This window comes from Crotalus tigris, unplaced genomic scaffold (genome assembly GCF_016545835.1).
Source record: "Crotalus tigris isolate CLP2741 ecotype Arizona unplaced genomic scaffold, ASM1654583v1 scf7180000017987.690289119674:8195010, whole genome shotgun sequence".
NCBI lineage: Eukaryota > Metazoa > Chordata > Lepidosauria > Squamata > Viperidae > Crotalus > Crotalus tigris.
In genome coordinates this window covers 4,630,096-4,653,873 of record NW_024096758.1, presented here as the reverse complement: position 1 = coordinate 4,653,873, position 23,778 = coordinate 4,630,096, and the positions used below count along the sequence as shown (strand labels likewise).

The window sequence follows — 23,778 nt, the reverse complement described above, 5'->3', positions numbered from 1 at the left end:
AGATTCAGATGCTGGGAAAGATGAAAGAGTTTAAGAGGAATACCAGCAGCCAGATGGATGGATCAATTGCAGCAGCTGTGGGTACTCCATTGAAATATCTGAAGGATCAGGTTAGGAACAGAACATCATAGTGCATCAGAACATCAGGGTGCAGCAGTACAAGGAAACAACAATCAATGATCTTATAGCCAGCCGTCAACACCCTAATTAACAACTAAAAGCTACACACAATCAGGCACCATATAAATATAATGTGTGGAACAACCCAGTGCAGATATTCTGGAGAGATAAAAGTTCCCTGATGATGGGCTCCAGCATGAGCCCGAAAGCTTGGAAGAACAAACCTTTGTCTCAGTGACTGAGTTAGATTGGATCCTGCAACATTATCCTGGGACACGTATATGTGCCTTCATTCGCAAGTATCAGTTTGGCTCCTAGAAGAATAGAAGTACTGTTATAAGTATTCTTTGATCCAACATAATTATACTTTTATTTTTTAAATATTGTTGAAAGCATCTTCTTGCGCTGAAGTATTAGTTTTATTATAATGTGTGTTACTATGCTTGATTGGAGGGCTGGAAAATCCATTCTGTGACACCCATTTATAAATGTGCCATTTATATTTTACACTGAAAACTTACATTGTATGGGACATAAAACATAAATATGATAAATATTGGGAGAGGGCTATGGAAAGAGAAGTATGATAAATGTAGAGAAGAGGTCAGGCAGGAAGAGAGATTTATCACTTTGGCTTTATATATATTTATTATGGCCATTTAATACTATATAACTGAAATCCCAATTGACAAACTAAAGAATGAAAAAGCCAGTAAAAGCAGTTTTGAGAGGGAGGAAAAATTAGACTAATCAAGACAAAGTTACAAAAAGAATAAGAAAAAGCCATTAACTATAGCAGGAAGATAAGATTGTTGATGTCTTGCAAGAACTTAATGGTTCAGAGCCAAAAAAAAGTCTCAGTGGTTGTAAGCTATAATCACAAGCAGCAGGATGATAAAGCAACATAGGAAGTAAGCAATATACAGAATCCCCTGCAGACAATTTGACCAATCAGTGAGACACAAACAAGAACTAGCAAAAATATAGAAAGTCTCACAGGAGCTGTTTTGTTTCTCTTTTGCTGCACTTAATTTAATGGAGCAACTGGAAATAGAATGTTAATAAAGGCAACTACACCTAGAAAACCCAGCATTTGTAGGCTGGGTTGGAGAAAAGAAAAGCAGATACATATATCTATCTGGGCTGGAAACCAAGCTTTTGTGAATGTGCACAGTGAAATCTCAAAATCCACATATTCACCTTAAAAAGCACATCCGGACTATTTTGTACACCTACCAGCAAACATTTGATTGGGAGAAATTTTTTCCCTTTAAATTGGTGAACTGGACAATCAAATATGCAATTGATGGTAGATTTCCTTTCAACATCTCCAAATGTTTGCCAAGCAATAGATAAATCTGTCAACAATAAACCAGTTCTAAGTACCTTACTGCTATAGACTTTAGATAGCTATTGGATACAGATTAATAGTGAGTGAATTAAGTGCATTAAGTTGGATTTTATTTCCAGTGACAATATCAACAAATGTTGTATCTCACCTGTCTCTAATAATAATTCAGCACTTTCCAAGGGCATTCTGATAATTCATTTGATCCCTTCCATCCACATTATATCAGTATAGATTTTCTACCATTTCATTTATTCTTACCAAGCATAATAATCATTATTGTCTACTATCCATTCAGATAATATGCCCCTATTACAGAGGTTTTGGCTTGCTAATCATAATTCCAAAGGAGCAGTCAGCCTTTATTTAATAACAACATGACCTTGTCTATGTTTGTAAACTGTCATTCGATTAGAATTACTTAAGAAAAGCTAAAATATGTATCCATGGGTATTGTTTATGGATACGCTGTGCAACTTGTTTAGTGTGTATGAAAGTTTCTGTGCCTGACTATTTGAAGAATGCCATTCAGTTTCTCTTGTGCAGACAGAAATGTAGCAAGAGATAATGTGAAAATAATATGGGGAATAGTTCGTTAAATATTTCTGAGAAGGTATTTGGCTGAATACTAATGGGAAATAAACGGTGACAAGGGAATAAATGGTGACAAAGGGCAATATTTGAGAAAAATAGGATTAGGGTTCATACAACTGGTATTGTTTGTAGAATTCCTTGAAAGAAATTCAGAGACGAGGTTCGGAGTAGCAGAATAAAGTTTCTTTTATTATCAAAGTTGAGTTTAGTAAAAGAAAACGGTTTGCAAAGCGTGGTGGAACTTAACCATGCACTCACAAGAGTTACAGGGAAAAGCCACACCTCCTACAGAAGCGTAACAGCAGTTATACCCCTCCCTATCTCCTCCTATACCTACGTCAGCTATTCCTGACGTGGCAGGTCACAAACCTATCAGACGACACAATTATTCTATCTTACCTCCTACCTTACCATATATGGGTATTCTTTTGTTCTCTACATGCGGACATTCTCTACTTAGTTTCAGGCACGTACTCATGTTTCTTGCACATGCTCAGTAAGTCTGTTGCTGAATAGGAAAATTTTAAACTTTTCTGGAACTTTCCCATTCAATTCCCCCATTTCTTATTTGGTCACTCGTTTAATATTTTCTTTTATTTCATTTAACCTACTAGTTTCTTCTTTGGTAGTTTTCATTGGATGTAAAGTATTCATACTCTCTAACAACTGGATTTGATCCCCAATTTCTTTTAATACCATTATGGACTTAGCATTTTGTTGGGCTTGTAATATACCGTGGACTGAACTGTTCACTAGGTTCTTTATTACTGGAATCAGACAAGGTAACATCATTATTCCAATGAATATAATACATACCATAAACAGAGCCTGTTTCCAATTTCTGAATATTCCTCCCAAGAACCCTTCATCATCCAATATCCCTGTCCAAGTTTGTACAGGTACATGTGCAATCCTAACCATTATTTCGTGGTTAATTACCATGTCCAAGTTTGTACATCATGTGCAATTTGTATGGTTAATTACCATGCCTGAATCGTCAATTTGTATAAGCAATTTGTTAAATTAAATTTTCCACAGACACCTCCTTCCTTAGCCAACAAATAATCTAAAGCCAAGCGATTCTGCATAATATATGTTCTGGACAAAACACTTTCTTTAGCCAACTTAGTTAAAGCCTCAGCTGTTCTATTGGTTATAATTTCTACTACTGCTTGTAATCGGATAATTCTGTTTAACATATAAATTGGGGTCCTATACCCCCAACTTCCATCTTGGGCCCAAGTAGCTGGATCATAATAAGCAATTATTCGTTCGGGTGGCCATTCATCATCTTTCCAATTCCCAATTTTTAACCCTTCTCCCACTTTAGCCACAGACCGCCTTACCAGGTTTCCCACATGTTCATAGGCAGGGACACCCAATAATTGTCTTCTTTGTAATGGCAAGAGGAAGAAAGAGGGTTGTATAGCACCCAGAATACAAGACCCAAACCATCCAGCAGGGAGAATATTATATGCAAACGCTCCGCAGATCCAATATAACCCATCAGGAGTGGTCCAGAGGAGGGTATCATTTTCAGGATCTTTTAGGAAGGCAAGCTCGGGAATTAAAGATAAAGAGTTGTTAGGGACACTTTGATTCGTTTGTGATATCCAAGTATTGTTTTCCCAGGTATTCAAACAGCGCATGAACCCCATAGGTTTAGTTCTCCCACTATGGTTACTCCTTGAGTAACATATATTGCCTACCAGGTTAATGGACATCCTCCAAGTTTCATTATAAGTGTTCTGGTAAGTGAAATTTCCTTTCCATTTCTCAATTTCAGTATAATTAGCCTCTCTAGCATGCCATGGCCATTCATCTCCCATATTGGTTCCCCCACACACAAAGCAATTTTTCAGCATTAACTTCTGAGCAATCTCTTGGGCTAAAGCGATAAACATATTTTTAGCCTTTGGTGGAACAGGGAGACTATTAAATTTTGCAATCTCTTCCTGATATTCCCAATATACTTTTACTGGCTCTGAAGTTAACTTTGTTGAACTCACTTTTACTATAATATACCCATATGGATCTCGTCCTCTTCCACTTATTCCAATACCAAAATAATAAAAATTAGTAGAGGGGGTTTCAGATGCCTTGATTTGTAAGCAAATCCGTGTACACTGTTCTGGCTTACAATCTGTTGATACTGAGGCCATAGACAAGTTGAACCCCTGGGGTCCTTTCCTCCATTCCCAAGGGGTCTTAGTGGTATACCAATAAGTGTGACTTGGAGCAAAAGCCACCTGGCCTGTATTCGCAGCGGGCATAGCAACTTGGAATAAATATTTTTCTTCCCTCATATAATCTTTTTCCCACTCAAAGTTACCACACTTCATTCCATGTCTATTATCATGTCCTTGTCCTATCCTTATAGCTTTACAAGTGTCAAAACACACAGACAGCTTGGTATTTCCTCTTGTGGTATTGTGGGCAACGTATCCTCCCTTAGTTTGGGCTATAGCAAATAACCCTTCTGTTCCAGTAACTCCCCCTTTATATCCATATACATAAATGTTAGCAGTAATTGGACCTACTGCTTTTGGTTCATAGCACTGCATCCCTTGGGCTGTATAACACCTAAAATATTGAGTTTGATTACACACACAAGGTTGCACTTTAGTAGCATTACACTCTGGTCTTAGAGTGTGATATAATAAGGTACTAGTAACTATATTCCCTTGCTTAGTCTTTTTAATACATTCTGTGCACTCTTGGCAGGGTCCGAACTTCGTTGTGGTCTGTTTTGTAGTAACAGTAGTTCTCATCTTTCTAACAGGAGGGGATAAGGAATGGACAGGCTGATGAGTCTGAACAAGTTCTTCCCATAATACTTCACACAGCCCTTCCCATTCAGGTTGTAAATACTGACTCCTAGTATTGTTACATAGAAAGTAGAGATAATCAGTGCTTTCCCCTTCTGTGCCACAACCACTGTACCACAAGGCCTTCCCTATCCAATGGCACCTTGGGTCTCCCCTGGTTGCATTTTCACACATCTGGGTAATTCCACTCATCCACTCTCTACTTTGATTTTTACAAGTCCAAGCTGGATCTCTCTGGGTTTGCCTTGGTGTTACTTCCAGAGTCAGATTACATCCATATTGAGTAGTTTTCCAGTATTGGAACTCTCCCTTTTGATGTCCCCCACCTTTTAGACAGATAATAGTACTAGTTGCTCTCTTTTCTCTCCGCAGAAAGTGTCTCCTCATAGCCGAAGCTGTCCATATCCACAAGGGAATAGGAGGAAATTCAAAGGAGTCTGGAGAAGCCACTAAAGAGTGACTAGTCAAATAAGTTTTCCCTTCCCACATGGTACAGGTATATTTACCTATAGTCTCCCTGGTTACTTGTAAATATAGAGTATTTTGACACTTACCCCCTTTATTTTGCGTTACCCAGCTTTTCTCCTGACCTACTTGCTGCCAGTTTGGTTGCAACTTAGATTCACACCACCAAATTTTGGGTTCAAAGATCCAATTCATGGGACAGTGTTCACTCTCTTTGTCATTATAACACCGAATTCGTGTCCAAGTTCCATTAGGTTCAAAGATTCTAGGCGGCTCAATCCATAATTCTCCCCCAATCGCCACTATTGTTATATTCAAAAGGATATAAGTCATTGTCTTTTTAACACCAGTTTCAATGGTTCTTTTTGAAATGCTTTCCATGTCTCCGACTCCTCAAGATTAGCCTTCTTTACTCGGGTATAATGAGTCCAACCCTTTTCTTGTGTCCGAATGGCAGTATCTGTGGTCAATAACACCAAGAACGGTCCATCCCACTTCGGTTTGAGGGAATCATCTTTCCACGTCTTTATCCACACTTGGTCTCCGACTTCTATGGAGTGGACTTTGAAGCTTAGAGGAGGAGTTTGTATCAAATAGCCAGTTTTTCTGAAAGAATCAAAAGTCTGGGACAGTATTTGCAAGTATTGAATCAGTCCCTTATCTTTACTAGGTAGATTCCCCATTTGTATACCAGCATTTCTTAGTGGCATACCAAATAACATCTCATAAGGTGAAATCCCAACATCCCTCCTAGGTTGTGTTCTTATTCTAAACAGGGCTATAGGCAAAGTTTTCATCCAATTCATTCCTGTTTCCAAATATAATTTCGTTAACATAGTTTTAATCTTTCCATTCATTTTCAGGTCTCTGTCTTGCTCCTGTTTTAGCTAGACCTACATATATACTAAAATTGAAATATGTTGGCATTGATGGATCATAACATTGTATCTTCTTGTCTTCTCCCTTACAAACTGAATATTGTGTGTTATTTAATTGACACATAGATTGAAATATACATCCCCTAGGTGCTGGGGTATAATATACCAAGGTTTTAATTACTGCGTTTCCTTTGGTGGCATTCGTAATGCAGGCTTCACATCCTTCTGTTTTTGTTGCTCTCCTATATCGTTCTCCAGTCATAGATCTGGTTTGGACATTCGATTACTGTCGCTTTAAAGGTTCTGGATTTGGAACACAGGTCCACTGTTCTTTTGGTTCAGCTACTGGTCCCTTCACTCATGTGTAGTGGGTCCACCCTTTTTCTTTCGTCCAGACTGCGGTTTCAGAGGTCAGCAACACTGGAATGGTCCTTCCCACTTAGGTTGCAGTTTTTCCTCCTTCCACGTTCAGATCAGGATCCACTGTCCCACCTCAAACTTGTGGACAGGAAATTTCAAAGGGGGTGTTTAGATCAGCAAGCCTTGTTTCCTGAGATAAGACAAAGCAGAAAACAGCCCCAGTATCTAATTCTTTATAAACATGTCATTAGTTTTCATATTGTGGAATTTCCTACTTGAGATAATTTAAAATCAACTTGAATGCATTGAAATAGCCTCACCATTAGATGTTATAGAGCATTTTATGTATTTGTCTACATATCATATAACCAACCATATATTAACCATAGAAAAGTATCAATTATCCCTCCCCTAGCCATTCCTTTTGTCCGTATTTACAAACACATTGCTTAGTAAAGAGCCAACAAAGGAGCGCTCACCAACTCTGCTTGAGTTTGTTTGCATACAAATCTTTATTCAAAACAACATAGCTCATTTATAATCCCAAAATTTTCTCAACTCCTTCGTTTTAAACAAGGGTTGAATTACCATTCCTTCAGGTCTCCTAGATATTATGTTTTTATCAGTGTGTCCTGCACACAGACATAAAAACATAAAAATAAAACTACAGTAGAGGTGTATTCAAGTTCTTCTCATATTTCATTACTATAAGAATGGGTATTAAATTTCACATCCACCCCACCTTCCTCCCAAAGCAGAATTCCAAGCGGAGAAAAAAAAATTAAAATGAGCAGCCCCCCCCCTTTTCTTTCTGTCTCTCACTCTTAAAGCAACACAGCCAGCTGAAAATGAAGGGGGAGGAATGGCTTTCTCTCCTTCACATGAATTTGCCATAAATTCTCTCACACATTCTCCATGGAACTCTTCTCATGCAAACACTTGCTAAAACAATAAAACCTGCAGTTTAGATGGGGGAGAAACTCACTCACACACAGAGAGAGAGAGAGAGAGAGAGAGACAGGATCAGCATATCCATACATTCACTTCCATTCAAACTGCTTGTATAAACACTTTCACATAGGGATATTTCATTTCATACTTTCTCTTGACAAATCAATAACTATTATTATTATTTCAAGGAGCTGTTCAAAAGCCAATGAGCTCCTTTCCCTCCCCTAGTAAAAACTATCCTCTTCTTCCCACACTGAGTAAACTTGCTGTTCTCTCGCGCGTTTAGGGCAATTTTTTTTTTTTTTTAAAGTGGCCCTTCATTCCACATCCAAAGCACGTTGTCTCCTTATTCTGGTATCCACCTTGAAATCCTCCAAATTCCCTTCCTCTACTCCCATTAATATACTGGTTCCTTTCATCCCCCCTATATCTTGTCTCAAAGGGACTCTTCTTATCCCCAAACTCTCTTCTAGGAGGTTTTTCCTGCTTCATCACTTGCTGTACTGTTGCTACCATCATTTTACTTTCTGCCTTACTTTCTCTGAATATACACTTTCCTCCTTCTCTGGCTGTTGTTGGGGCCAGGTTCCAATTCCTCCCACCAAATAAAACAACATAAATTGACCATATCTTCTTTGTTCAACCCCAACCTCAAAATCTCCCGGTTATAGGGCGGGGATCCCCATCCAGCCAATATTTTGCCCAAAGGGCCATTCGGGTCGATTTTGAGTTTGGGGTTCTTACGGATCCTTTTAACACACTTTTTCCCTGAATTGGTCGACCCTGTATTGCCCCCCATTTCTTTTATGGGTGCTCAGCCTATCTTGAGTATGTGCGCCTGTGTCCCTCCCAGCAACTCCTTCCAGTTCCACACGTCACCGTCTCCGGATATTCAATAATATCCCCCTCACTCACTCCGTCCTGCAGACCTCCCCGAGGTCCCTCAAAAGGACTTCCACCCGGCCCCGTTGCCAGTTCTCACATCCACACACTCTATCCCGACCGCCCTGGACTCTTGTGTTCTGGTGTTTTCAAACCAGTACTCACCAGGGTCTGCGCGCAGATGTTACCCGGTCTGTCTTCAGGCTGTTCCGCACTTTATTCACCCTTCTCCTAATACTCGTCTTTATTAAAATTTTACGGGTTTTCCAAGAGCTCCGCAGTCCTCTGGGTGGTTCCCCTCCTTTCAAAAGGAAAGGGGTGCACCTAAGGAGGACCCCTCAGAGTCCCAGCGCAGATTGGATCCCGGTCGAGCCCCCAATTTGTTTATAGAATTCCTTGAAAGAAATTCAGAGACGAGGTTCGGAGTAGCAGAATAAAGTTTCTTTTATTATCAAAGTTGAGTTTAGTAAAAGAAAACGGTTTGCAAAGCGTGGTGGAACTTAACCATGCACTCACAAGAGTTACAGGGAAAAGCCACACCTCCTACAGAAGCGTAACAGCAGTTATACCCCTCCCTATCTCTCCTATACCTACGTCAGCTATTCCTGACGTGGCAGGTCACAAACCTATCAGACGACACAATTATCCTACCTTACCTCCTACCTTACCATATATGGGTATTCTTTTGTTCTCTACATGCGGACATTCTCTACTTAGTTTCAGGCACGTACTCATGTTTCTTGCACATGCTCAGTAAGTCTGTTGCTGAATAGGAAAATTTTAAACTTTTCTGGAACTTTCCCATTCAGTATGTATATAGTAGTGGGAAGAAGCCCCTCTAGATGCATATCAGTAACATGGAAAGTTCATCAAATTGAAATTCATATCCAACACAAAGAAGATAAAGTAAAAAAAAAATGACAGAGTATGAGTGGTTATAATGTACACTAGAACGGGCATTTGTGATTCAGCTTGTTAATTATAACCTACCCATTGTCTTAGCATGTCATATGTTATTTGGGCATAGCAAGTTACATGATCACAACAACTTTGTTAATAATCAGAGTTCATCAAGTGATGTAAATACAGTCAAGTAATCAAAGCAAACCAATCTCATTAACCAATCTCAGCAGAATAAGCCTGGCAATTAATGGAACAATCATAATAATGCATGTGCAAAATGATTGAGAATTGAAAGGATCAAGTTACAGTTATGGCACTACAATAGTCTCTTAAGTGTATTTACCACAGTGATGTATATCAAAGGTAGCACAATGTTTTGGGTGACATGCTAACATTTACCAACACCCAACAACTATAAATGAAAATGCACATCTGTTTTTGGACATATGGCAGAGGACCTTCTCTTGTGTTCCTGTCAGGCTATGAAATGCATTTGGAGTTGTGTTTAACTCTTTCTCTCTGTGTTTTAAATCTGTGAAGATGCATCTTCTTTGCCAGGCTTTTGCTAATATTTTAGCATTTATCTTGACAACTTTAATTTGCATTTTTACTTGTTTGTTTTTATTCTATTTGTTTCAGATCTTGTTAATTGCCTTGAGTGCTTAGAATACACAAATAAGGAAATATTTTCAAAATTAGTTGTTGAAGTTTGATTGTGTAAAAATATTAAGAGAATAGAGAGATGAAATTTCAGTTACATGAAACGATGTTTCTCGGATACTGTGGAACACATTTTGAACCCCAAAATCTAAGGTAGAACAATGCACCAGAATAATACAGTAATTTAAAATGCTGAACAAAGACATAGAAGGCCAAGAATCATTGACAGTCAGAGGGTGACTTTGGGCCAGGCACTGTCTCTCATCCCAACCTAATTCACAGGATTGTCATAGGGAAAAATTGAGAAGACAGAGTGCTACGGATGCTTGCTACAGGAAATGTGGGGTGTACATTAAATATTCAATTTAAAACACACATTCAGCAAGAATGAAATGGATACCAATGCCCCAATGCATAGTTAGACTTCTTCAAAACTTCTTGGTGGATTCTGCTTCAAAGATTTCTCACTTTTCTTCATGCTTTGCTTTAAAGCAGTGGTTCTCAACCTGTGGGTCGGGACCCCATTTGGGGTCGAACGACCATTTCACAGGGTCGCCAAACAACGCAGTCCGCCATTTTTTTCCCCTTTTCCTTAGCTGTGTTACTCCCTTTTATTCTATGGGCTTTTGAAAGCCAATAGAAGAGACTCTCTTGAATAGAGTCTAATTCTATTGGCTTTCAAAAGCCAATAGGAATTGTCCAGGCTGTCTCTGCCCTGCTGAGCCCGCCAAAAGTCCCCTTCTGCAAACGGTGCTGCACCAGTTGAGTAGTCCTCGACTTACGACCGGTTGAGTAGTCCTTGACTTACGACCGGTTGGGGGTCGCGGCATTAAAAAGGTTGAGAACCACTGCTTTAAAGCCATTCCTGAATGTACTTCCATGTGAACATTGTTTTGTACTTGTAAAGGAGAAGGTGGTCAAAATTGGAGGATACTGATTTTAATTCCAAAGGGACTGAGGCCAAGTTTCAAAATGAAATGAACTTGTTCATTTTGATGGGTGATTATTGCTAAGAAAAGGATAAGGAATGTGCAACCCTCAATTCATCTCTCTGAAATCTTTCATGCTAACAATCATGGTACATTTCAGTATTAGCTCCATGAAACATGGGTTGAGATGGCTCTATTTCTCTAATCTGGAGTGACTGTTGAAAATTACATCAGGAAACCAAGTCTTATTTACTTATACATTCTATACACTACCCCTGTTCTGGAGGCTCTGAGCAACTTACAATACTACGCAAAAATACAATTGCAATTAATCATTTTGATATGCCATCATTTGAGAGTAGAATGATCTTACTTGTCCCCAGTTGCCTTATGAACAGCCATATTTTTATGGCATTCCCCATTTTTGCAGATTTTACTGGATGAGCAGATTCAACTCAAGGATGGTGGTCACTGAAAAATCTAGGCTCTGACAGTTAAGGCTTTTGTCATGCCTCCCTTGGAGCCTGAATCTGCAGAGGAAAATGAGCTGGAATGGGATCCTATGGAGGTCGAGGGAGAGGTGTCTGTGGCTTCAGAGGAATGTGGGGAAGGCCAGCCAGAGGCAGGCCAGGGCCCTTCAGGAGTGGGATAGGAGGAACAGGAGAGACAGAGTTCAGGCGATGAGCAAGGCCACCCCCACTTGATCCTAGAGCATGGAGAATGGAGAGGAGGGAACAACGCAGGTAGGCTCAACTACTCGGGAGGAGATCGTTTTGTCCCTCTCCACAAGGCACACCTGGAGACTGAGATTTAAGAAGACGCTGTGGGGGGAGGCATTTGTCGGGAACAATGCTGATTCTTTGGAGTTTTTTGTGTGTTGTTGCTGATCACTTGTTCTGTGACTTCTGCTTGGAAACCCAGAAACTCTGACCATTAGACAGGCTGACAACGTTGCTTGGATGTTTAAAGAACTCGGACTGTATTTTGGCTTCCCTTCTGAGACTGCTCAGTCAAGCATGTATTCATACAGACTTGTTAGGTTTATGATGTGTCATTCTTTCTTATCTCCGTGGCCTTGAGTAAATTCCTCTCCTAATCAGACTGTATGTGAAATTACTTGCAGCCAGAGGTGTGTGTGTCTTCCTTTGTTTGGAGGCTTGCCAGAAACGTGGGAGCATTTGGGGAAAATTTGGAGCAATTAAAGGGCGGTTTGAATTGCCAGCTGACTGCATTGCCTCTGTGCTGTGCCTTGGGTCATCACAGCTTTATAGGTTATATATTATAACCAATTCCAGCAGCTAACTGGAAACCACTGCAGTTCCAGTAATAATGGTGCTATATGAACAAACTTTGACTACCCATAATTACCTAGACGGATGCATGTTGCACCAGCTGAAGTTTCTGAATGACCTTCAATTTAGAACATATTGCCATAATATAGCTGCAAGGTGACAAAGACATTGAGAGGCTGTGCTTTGGTCTTTTGGCAATTATGCTGCAGGATTCTACAAGGGACCATTTTCTCTCTCATATATTTAAAAATCTATATTGTACTTATTTGTTACATTTGAGCCAGATCTGGTTGTGCACAGTTGAGACTTATATCCTAATAAGTGGTAGGCTACATGATGGCAAATATAGTAAAGATGAATCCTTCTAAGACTGAGGTCTTGTGGATAGTTGAGTCATACCTGATCTGGAGAAAGAAATGTGGTGGCACAGAGGTTAGAAAATTTCTTGTAGCAAACTTTGGACTAGCATGGCAGCTGCCATTTGTTTTGAATAGAGATAGTCTTGCCTTAGTACCCCATGTATTCATAACTTCAAGATTATATTACTGTAAAGGGAACTAATGGTGGCTCCCATTAATAATTATCCAGAAATTGCAGCCAGCAAAAACATTATGGTTAAGTTACTTAGCAAAGGGCTTTTCGACCAGTGGTATGGTACCACCTGTGGTACATTGGCACCTGGCAGGTGGTACACAACCATCCTAGAAAAGTGGTAGCGGGGAAGGGGAATGAGCTGAACTGGTGGCAGCACCGCACAAGCCTGAGCGAGAGATGGCTGGAGCTGCAGGGCTGAGCGGAAGCGCCAGGATCAGTGCCAGGCTCCAGCTGGAGCTCGGCGCTGATCCTGGTGCTTCTGCTGAGCCCAGAAGCGCCGATCAGCTGGAATGTTGCAGCCTCTCCAGGGTCTTGTGATTTACATTCAGATGCTTGGCAACTGATTCATATTTATGACGGTCACAATGTCCCAGGGTCATGTGAATTGACCAAAACCTGGTGCAACCACCCAGCAGATGTGGGGAATAAAAACCAAACACCCCCACCCCATCCCCATTGCCAATCCTCAACAGAAATGCTCACAACAATGAAAACCTCGGACAGGAGGAAGAGCACAGCCGGGTGGGTAGGTAGGATCTTGCTCGGCTGTGGCTTGGGGGGCACTTTTTTCAGTGCCATTGTAACTTTGAACAGTCACTAAGCAAACTGTTGTAAGTTGAGGACTACCTTTATCACTTTTTTCCTTTTTGGGGGTCATCAAGTTTTTGACACCTTGCTAGGCGACTCGTGGTACTCGGATACTGCCATATCCTAAAAGTGGTACACAGTCACTAAGCAAACTGTGAAAAGTTGAGGACTACCTTTATCACTTTTTTCCTTTTTGGGGGTCTGTTGCTATCAAGTTTTTGACAAATTTGCAAGGAAGCTTCGTGGTACTCGGATACTGCCATATCCTAAAAGTGGTACAATTGGTGAAAAAATTGAAAAGCCCTGACTTAGCACGCTCTAAGTATTCTCTGAACGTATCCATTACTGTTGCTATCATCAATCCAAGAGAAATTCCCTCAATTTTGAAGCTTTCTGATGTGTGATTATATTTCTTCACTGGGCCATTTAAGATTCTGAGTTCCATCTATTCTGCAAGGAGCAAAAAAGAAATAGGAAAAAGGGAGCATATTAGAAATACTAGTGAAAACATCTGTGATATTGCCACGATCAACAGAATTCACCATTACTTTAGCAAAAGTTGGAATCTACAAACAAACCAGTTCAAAGAATTTTAATATCCATTTACAATAAATTGTAAAATAAAAGAATATATGAAGTACATACAGTATATTTACATACCTATATTTATTTCAAATACTTAAAACTTTTAAGTAAAATATGTTTCTATATCATTTGTGAAAAAATATGACTTTTTAAATGGTCTCAACCTGACTTCTCTATATTCTCAATTCCAATTTAAGTTTCTTTTTAAAAGGCAACAATTAAAGTTTAGTACACTCTAAGGTATCTTTATTCACTTCTTGGCTTATAAAAATGAAACAGTTCCTGGGAAACCTTTTTTTTTAATATAGTTCTTCAATTTTTATTGCAACCTGGGATGCTTACCAGGTCCCCTAATGGGAGGAAAAACACGTTCAAAATTGCATACATACACATACACACACCAATTTCACAAATCATTTTATCATTCTTGAAACAGAGGTATTAAAATATATATTAATTAAAATATATTACTTATAAGCTCTTAAAATTGTTTTTCAATCATATCAAATGTATTGCATGGGGGAGGGGGGGAAGAAAGAAGGAAACAAATATTCTCCCTGCCAAAATCTCTTAATTTACATAAATGGCTGTGTGTGGTTTCATTCCTGCAGTATACAATGTAGATAGAAGTCAGAGAAGTGTGTTTCAGTCATTCTAACATAGTGCCTTCTACCTTGGCAAACAAATCTATGTCTCTTCTCACCCATACACGCAGAGAAACACACATACACCACTTTAACTTAAACACCAGTTTCTAAAAATGAACCTTGGCAGAGATGAAGGTACTTCATGGCTGCGTCTCCGGCAATTCATGTGTGCTGCCAATCTGGCCCCTCCCTAATACCATGCCTCAAAGATGGGATCAGCATGGACTGTGAAATTTGGGTACCAGGTAATTTGCACAGTAGTGGAGCCTGCGTGCACTGTGGAAAATACTGTCCTAGCTTCTATTTTTCACTTTGGTGAAAAATCACTGAAAACATAGTAAAGACAGACTAAATGTTTCAATTCCATTCTTTACATTCTTGCAAAAGATTTCAGTTCCATCAGGCTCAAAATAAACACACATCATTGGTCTGTTAAAAGTAATACTGCAAGCAAGCAAAATGACCTACTCATAGAATATGAACAATGGGGGTCCTGTGGTTTGTACACAAAATATAACTGACAGAAAATGCAAACTGCCTGAGCACTTTTAATGGCTTCTAAAAGCTGCAGTACCTAATATCAGAAGATAAGGGATGAATAATATGTTGTGTTACACAGGCATGTGGGCTTTCCTTTCTGAAGTAAAGCTGTACATCTCCATGTTTGCCAAGGTGTTAGTTTAGGTGACTGTATGTTGAGTGATAGCTGATTCATTCCCACAATTCCTGCATGAATTGCATCATTAAATAATTTTTTTAAAATGCCATGTTCTGGGGCTTATAATCTGAGGATGAGATAAAAAGAACCAGTAACAGAGTCAACAGCCATCTGTAGTGCAATTTAATAGGCCAGCTGGAGATCGTGGCCTTCTAAGCTTATAATCACCTACTCAGAAATCCCACCTCAACTTCTTTCAAAATCAAGGGTGTTCCATCTTCTATTTTAACCTTGCGTGTATCAGTAGGGTTTATAGCTGAGTTCCATCCTTTCAGCTGCTAGAAGTGTTGTTCATATTCCTTACACTTTACCCAAGTACCCTTTCAAAAAACACATTTCAGTGCAAAGTTGCTTTGCATGAGCTTTCTATTGAAAGAAAGTGCTCAGTTTGGCTTTTTACTTGAATTTCCACGAGTACTCAGTATAAATTCTTCTGTGGTTCTAATTAAGAAAATACTTACCAATATTCCAAAAGCATCATCACAAATATCAGGAAAGGAAAGGGGAAAGGGAAGGAAAAGGGCTTTTACAAAAAGAAAATATCAGATGCTGCTATATCAGATATAGCATAGAAAATTCTACTCATTGACATTCCTGTTCATCTTAGAAAGGATTATGCAGAACTTTCCAGATTTATCCAATCTAGCATCTCCAAAAATAAGACTTCAATTATCCCCCACCAAGGCCAAGAATATAAATGTCCCATTCAATTATTGAACCCTTGGGGCTTTTGGATCTCAGGCCCCATCAGTTGCATTCATAAGGATGCAACCAAACATATATAGTGTTTCAGCTAAGAGAAATTTAACAATCATGTCATGAGTTGAGCCAAAAGAGCAGACTGGCTTATTTTATATCAGGCAGGCAGATCCATCCTGCACTAGCAACTGCATGGATGGAAACTGAAAGTAGATGCAACAACAGTTTAACTCTTATGTTAGACAAAAGGTAAGGCTTTCTCCTCCCATCGGCTGAATATTGCTTAGTTTGAGTGAGGTGGCTGAATCAGTTTAAATTTTTGTCAGCATTGCTATATTCCATTCATGAAGCTCTGCTAAACTAAGGGGAAGGTAATTATACAATCTGCTTTTCCATGCTCCTTTCTGCTAAACAATCATTAGCCATATGATAAGCCATGGAAGATGCTGAAAACGCTTTACACTGCAGTTATGTGAATCTCACTATGGGAAACCATTGGCCAGGAATTATAGTACTCCTTCAGAACTTTGGAGCATAGAGAAAAATCATGATTCTTAACTTTTTACACAGCCTTATATGCAATTATTAACTGCTAATTTGACCTTTTACAAATTTTCTACCAATCTTCTAGTCAGCCCCGTTTGTAATTTGTTATTAGTAAGAAGCTCTTAATCCAGCGGGCTGTCTCAGGGACCTCCTTATCCAAAATTCTTTTCTTCATTCATCAGATCAAAGGAGCTCCTTCTAAAGATGGGTCAGACAGGCTTTTTCTGTGGCAGCCCCCATCCTATTGAATGGGCTGCCTTTGGATATATGCTTGACTTTCTCATTCTTGGCATTTGGGGAATCTCCCAAGACCTTCCTTTTTAATTGGGCCATTGATGTTATTTCTGCTTAGTAAATGATTGTCATTGTTATGACAGTGTACTATAGAAGGTAACTTTTATGTCAGATTTTTTTTGGAACACAGTTCAAAGATTTTAGCATGGTATATAAATTATGTTAATAATTTAAAAATAAATTAACAACGATGCAGAAATCTAGACCTGTAAGCATGAAATGTGCTTCTGCATGTTTTATGGTAAAATGTCCCTGCTGAAGGATTCTGGAGAATCCAGGCACATGAATATTACTATAATCAGAATTCTGCCCCCTAAGAGAAAGGGGAAACAATTCTGAGGCACCATTGTGAAAGGGAGGGGACAAATATGCTATTAATTATTTTAATATATGACACAAGAATCATGGTTTGACCCCTCACTTGTGTTCTATAAAACTCAATGGGAACCAATAAACCCATTCTAGTTATAAAATTCCCCCTTTGATGTGTTATAGTGTAACTTTAAGATGTTGCTAAGAGGATGATCACAGAAAATGAATATTCATTACTTGAAAGATAGAATGACAATGGAATGAATAATTCAGTTGCAGTGGTTTTGGCTCTAAGTCAAGGCTTCAACAGAAATTGGATTAAAAAATTAGAAGGGATTGAATGCTATTGGGGTTGGAAGGCATGGGCTATTATTCCACTGATCCATCACAATAAAACTTTAGTGACACAGCAAATCGTAACTGAATTATGAAAAGGTAGCCGAAGTAATGTCATTATATTAAAAAAAACACTAGAAAATAAAATAAACACATGCACCTAACATTTCCTCCAGTTAATTATGAAAGTTTGCACTACAACGCATAATAATAAATAATTGCTGAGGAAGAATAAGCATGGTTTCTGCAGAGGAAAGTTCATTTTACTAATATTTTGAAGTGTTCAAAAGCATCCGCATCTGGGTAGCAGAGATCTTTTGTATATAAAAATAAAGGGCTGAAAAAGTCAACAATCACAAGTAAGATCTTGTTAGTGGATTAATATTCAATAAAATAGCAGGAAGTATAAACAAATTTGAGGAATTTGAATGAAGAAATTCCCCAGAGTTTGTACTTTTTAATATGTCCTTATATACTCTGCATTTGTTTCCCTGATTAGTTATGGCTGAAGAGTAAATTACTCAAGTTTTTAGGTAATATCAGAAAATTCAGGAGATAAAAAATGCAGCTGTAATGAGCTAAAAAATGGCTGGAGGGCATAAAGCAAAAATAATGATTAAAAATTCCCTTCTGTAACAGTTAGAATCTGATAAGATCTAAGTGGAAAAATTGACCTAAGGTCATCCTGATAGCTTAATGAAAATGAAAAAACTGTACATTAATTATGAAGAGAAGCTAATTTCATATTAGGAAAAGGTCTGAAATGAAGGGTAGGTCCATGATAATTTAATATGCCCTCATTTGGATGTTTTGGATGCCAGGGAAAGATGCCAAATAGACAGCCAACGAACCAAAAGGCTACAGTTTTCCCCTTGCCACTGAAATCTTAAAAATATGGATTGTTTAACTAGAAGAAGAAATAGCTAAAGAATGAGGGGATTCTGATACCAGTTTATACATTTATGAACTATTGAATAAAAGGAGTAAAGAAAAGTATAAGCACAAGAAATTCATGCCATCTAACTTATTTACTTTAATTCTTAAAGTAAAGATGTGTCTTGTGTAATTGAATTTACCTAAATTTTGTTTTCTTCCTGGTTCTTATTAACTCTATTAAAAATTATGTTTCCTGTGGATGTTGACCACTCTTTTACTATGTAAAGCACAATACACACTGATGTGTTTTTACCTATGTGTAAAAGAACGATACACACTGATACAATAAACATTGTAGATGTAAAACATGCAAAAAAATATATGGCTAACTTATAGAACTGACCAATACAAAATGTGATACTGCCTTTGATACCTTCTTCAAGGTATAATACAAATTTAGGGAAGATAATAGGCTTACCCAAGAGGTGCTGTTTTGGGGGCACACGCAACTTGAAAGAGAAGTGACTTCTATACTCTGTCAATAGGCTGCCAGGAAATATCTGGCAGACCATTATTAAAAACAGACGGCCAGATCACAATTTAAAATCAAAAGTGATCCAATTCCTGTAGCATTGATTATAATGTGGTATTTCCATGATGAGTAATAAAAATGGGTGATGCTTCTTGAAATGGGTAATGGAGTCCTTGGCTTTCTTCCAAGCAATTCTCTCTTTTTTTACTCCCACCTTTATTATTTCTGTAAATAACTCAAGCAGGGAACGTATCTAAAACTCCCTATTTTCCCCACAACAACCCCCTGAGGTAAATTGGGCTGAGTGTGTGTGACTGGCCCTTGGCCACCCTGCTGGCTTGCATGACTATGATGGGACTAGCACTGATTTCCTGATTACTAGTCAGGTGCCTTAACACATTTTTTAAAAGGTTAATGGTGAAACTGTCTCAAGCCATAAACATCAATATTGGCTTTTATCTAGAATGAAACATGGAAACTGGAAATTATATGGTTCAACTTGCATGGAGAGGGTGTGCCTTGGCTAAACTATCTTTTCCTATTTTTATCTATCAAAAGGAAAATATTTTACCTAACTTACCTTCTAAAGCTTGTTCTTCTCTTCATTTATTCTGACTTGACAGCTTTTCCGATTACTTAATGGGTAGTACTTTATCTAAAAGCCTGCACATTAATTGGGGACTGGAGCCTAAATTGCCATGTACAATTTTGTAGTTATATGCAACCAAACTACAATGGAGCTATTAAACACAGCTGCGGAGACTTTAAGTATCTCTAACTCAGTTTAAATCAGCCTCACAAAAAATAGAATCTGGAGCTGGAAAAAATTATGCTGGTTTCATCAAACCTCCATAATTTAGTCTTTTCCTAGTAGAGTTAAGAATAGGAGACATAGAAAATCCTGCCATGCTTTGAGAGCTATCTTGGCACAACCCTGACAAGGGGAATAAAGAGCAAAATACAGCTTTGTATATTCTACAAACCAAGAATAGGGAGCCTGATTACTGCCTAATCTTAAAAGCACTTTATCAACAATTAGTTTGAGTCTCTGGCAATAGAAATGAATATGGGGAGGGGAGGGCAAGGGGATGGCAAACAAAATAAGGTGTCAGAAAGTGTAGAACTAATTTTGTATGGCTCAGGTTTCATCCTAAAAGCTTAAGTTCCATCCATCAATTGAAATGGCATCCTGCAAATTACTTCCAAGGAAATGCCCTTCCTTCTACAAGTGAAATCCAGGTCAAGAAACTCCATTTTATTTTAAATATGGTGATTCTGAGCAGGATCAATTCCTCCTCTAAATATAATGCTCCACACCTTTAGAGTGCAATTGCAGAATGCACACAAGGGAATAACATCCTCCCACTACCTTTTCCAGCTTGAAATTTTCAATTATTTGAGTCAGAGATGATTCCAGAAGCTGACAAACTGACCCAAAATTATGGCTTGATGTTAAAAAATCTGAAACGTTTCTTCTGCCCTATTCTACAGCATTTATCTCATCATTTTTTTTTCTTGAAAAATGAGAATCTAGAGCCTGGGACCAAAAGAGTTTGTGCTGCTGCATCTTGATTGAAATTCAAAGGCCAGAGCACACACATTCATATCAGGAAATGGAAATCATCACTGCTGCCATTGGTTAATTTAGAATTATAAACTATCCCCACCAAGCCCCATTCTGCCCTGAAAATTCTGATGATCTGCAATACGCTGCCTCTTCTCGAGGTGATTTTATACAATAAAGAAGAATTGTTTACTGTAAACAGCAACACTACAAAATTCAACTGGGTGGTAGGCTATCTGCCCACCTTTTGATGTTCCTGTTGCTTAGGGCTGCTGATGTAATAGTCACAATCACTGTGTTTCACTAGGACATTTGGCAAGTCAAAGAAAAACATGGAGGCCACGATGGTAGCAAGGTGGAGGCAAATCAGGAGCCCTATGGGACACAGACACATTGATGGTGAAGAGGGACCTACTGGGCCAGAATCCTGCTATACTATAGGACAAGAGGCAAAATGAGCATGAGGTTCTCATCCATAGATTTATCTCAAGGTTGGAAAAAATAATTTTTAAGACAAAACAATGCAACATATTTACATGATTCCTTAAGTGCACACACTTGTCCCACTGGGTTCAGCCATTCATCCAAGGTGCTTTCTTCATTCTCAAGGAAACAAAGTAGATGTGGAGTGGGATAGGGTAGGGACTCTTGACTCAGCAGCATGCCCCTCCTGCTCCCTAGACAAGATGCCATCTAGCAAAACTGCTACCGCACAACAAGACAGGAAACACAGAGTTTGGAGGGGCCAATACAGTCATCATGGCAGAAGGCCCCGCAGCCTTTGCACACAATCATGGCTTTCAAGCGACAGTAGCACTTTGAGGGCAAGTCCTCCAAGCCACCATCTTCTGCAAAAGCCTGGCCACGGAGAGATTGTCCATGGCTACCAGTATTTGCTGACTGGCTAGCAGGGATAGTTGTTACAGTTACAGAGAAGGACACTACATCCCCCATGCGGCTGGGGTCCGATAGTCCAGTCAGGAGAGTATCTTGATGCATGTCTGGAGAAGTGGAAACATTGATCGTGCCACTGTAGCCTGGTCCAACAAGTTGTGCAGGAGTAGGGTTTCCAAAGAGCTGAGGAGAGGGTGAGGGTGAAAGCAGCAGGGGCCGCTGTAGAATAACATTTGCTGGAGCACAAGTCTGAAGTTCCCTACTGCAAGGTCTCATTTCTCCTCTAGTTGTCTGGGCCACTTTTTCCTGGGCTGCTTGAATAAAATCTTTTGCCGATTTGCTTTCAGCATAGTTTTGACCTGCTGGGAAAAAGCAAATGCTTCCGTCCTTGTGGCTTATTGCTGCCTGCTCCAGTTTTACATTTGAACTTGCCTGCCTTCCTCCTCCTCTTCCTGGAGCCAGAGATTCCTTTTTAATCTTGAGATGTGCTGTTTCATGTTCAGTCACATTGCCATCTCTGTCTCCTTCATTTTCACCACCACTATTATTACTGTCATCTCTAGATGTATGCTTCTGTTCCTCTAATTTCATCAGGGGCTTGTCTGAGCATTGCTGGCTCTCTGGGGGTAGGGCAAGGTTTCTTCTTAGGTTCTCTGGGCAGCGCCCATAGGTAGAAACATTCAGGAGGTAATGGCCAGACATGGCAGGCTTGAATGTCCTTCTCCCTATGAATCCCAGGGTGAAACTTTGGCTGGTGGAGCTGCTCTCTACTGGGAAGTGTGGGGGGAGGAGGGGGAGACGTGGAGGGGGAGAAGGAGCAGCAGGGAGGCTCTGCACAGGGACTTTCTGCATGACAGTCTGGAGAATATGTTCTTGGGCATTCTTGCCTGAAATTTCCTGGCTACTGCTCTGGACTGTAGGTTTGCTCCACAACTCCTGCCCTGATAAAGAGGATAAGGATGAAGGATCTTGGGACTGTCCACAGTGACTAAGGTTTGGCTTCCTACCTGCTGGGAAAGTGACGTGCAGCTGTCCTTCCCCTTCCCTTGGAGGGCCAGGCCTGGAAACAATTGTGGTTGCTTTGCCTTCCTTCACAGGCAGTGCAACAGTCTTAATCTCACCTCTTGTCAGAGGCTTTGGGAGGATCTGCTCCATTGGGACTTCTTTACCTTGCAGCAGCTGAGTCACCAGAGGATTATTAGCAGGTATACTGGAGCTGGCCTTTACTGCAGAGGTAATTCCACTTGAACCTGAGGAGCCTGGGGGGACTTTAGGGCTGCGGGCTATCAACAAAGTGTTATGGGAAGGAGAAGGTAAGGGGGACATGGGCACAGTGCCAGGTGAAGAAAGAGGAGGGGGTGCCCTGAAGGGTCCAGCCGACACAAGAGATACAGAAAGCAAGGTATTGGCTTTGTCGTCTGAAACACCTGTGCTGGCAGTAGAAGCTGTTTTTAATATATTTTTGCAGTTCACTCCAGTCTCAAATCCACAGGATGTTCTTGTGACCTGGTTAAGTGCAAGAGGGTTATTTCTAAGTTTCTCCCTCATGGAAGCAAGATCAGTTGTTGAGCCCAAAGAAGCTGTGACATCCTGAGTGACAGGCACAGTCAAAAGGCTGGGATTTGTACAGTTGACATTCCCTATTGCTGGTTGCGAGATTGACCCGCTCTCCATCTCTGGGTTGCTGCTTGCAGTTCTGGATTGTGCTGAGGGAGCCGGCTGTAGTTGTGTTCTAGCAGCACTGCTTGTAGCTGCTGGTTTTGGAGCTGGGGAATCTGCTGGGGAGAAAGGGGCTGGGCAAGAGGGAAAAAAACTTTTTGGACTTGTCCTGCTTCCAGAGCCTGCCGTGTCCAATGTAGCTCCGAGAGACCTCCCTGAGAGTGGACTGCTCTTGTCCTCTCCTTTCCCCCCTCCTGGCCCCGGCCCCGGGATGGCTTCCATAATGGAGGCAGCAGAAGCAGCACTGGAGGCTGCTGTGGCTGCTTCGGCTGCAGCAGCTGCTCGCTGGGCCCTGGCCATTCTAGCCCTGGCTTTGACGTCGGCCAAAGTTCTGGCCCCTGTTCTTCTGATGATTGGGAAGGGGGGCCTGGGAGAGACCTGGCTAGCAGACAGTAATGCTGGAGATCCTTGGATTCTGGAGACGTGGATCTGGAAGAGAGGAAAGTGCATCAATAAACTGCAAGGTAAAGCACCTCTCACTCATGTTTCTTATCTTGGAACAAAACAAGAGACTCAAGAGAAAATGAGTCTCATGAGTGTCAGTTCCAAGGAAAACACTCACCATCTTGTTGGAAGACAGATCAAGTTGAATACATTGAACTCTCTTATGCCCATCTATTCTTTCAAGAGGCTGCTAAAATGAATAAGTACCTTCTGAAAAAAA

The 23,778-nt window shown here is 40.0% G+C and overlaps 1 protein-coding gene across 3 annotated transcripts in view; it reads right to left on the bottom strand.

Annotated features, from left to right (window-relative positions):
• Positions 1–13,969: 13,969 nt before the first annotated feature.
• Positions 13,970–23,778, bottom strand: part of ASXL2 (ASXL transcriptional regulator 2) — an 81,549-nt gene continuing 71,740 nt past the window's right edge. For all 3 annotated transcript variants that reach the window (XM_039346058.1, XM_039346059.1, XM_039346060.1), the window contains one exon: positions 13,970–23,543. In XM_039346058.1, the coding sequence (XP_039201992.1) occupies positions 21,207–23,543 (2,337 nt within the window). In that variant the 3' untranslated portion in view covers positions 13,970–21,206. The remainder of the gene's footprint in view (positions 23,544–23,778) is intronic.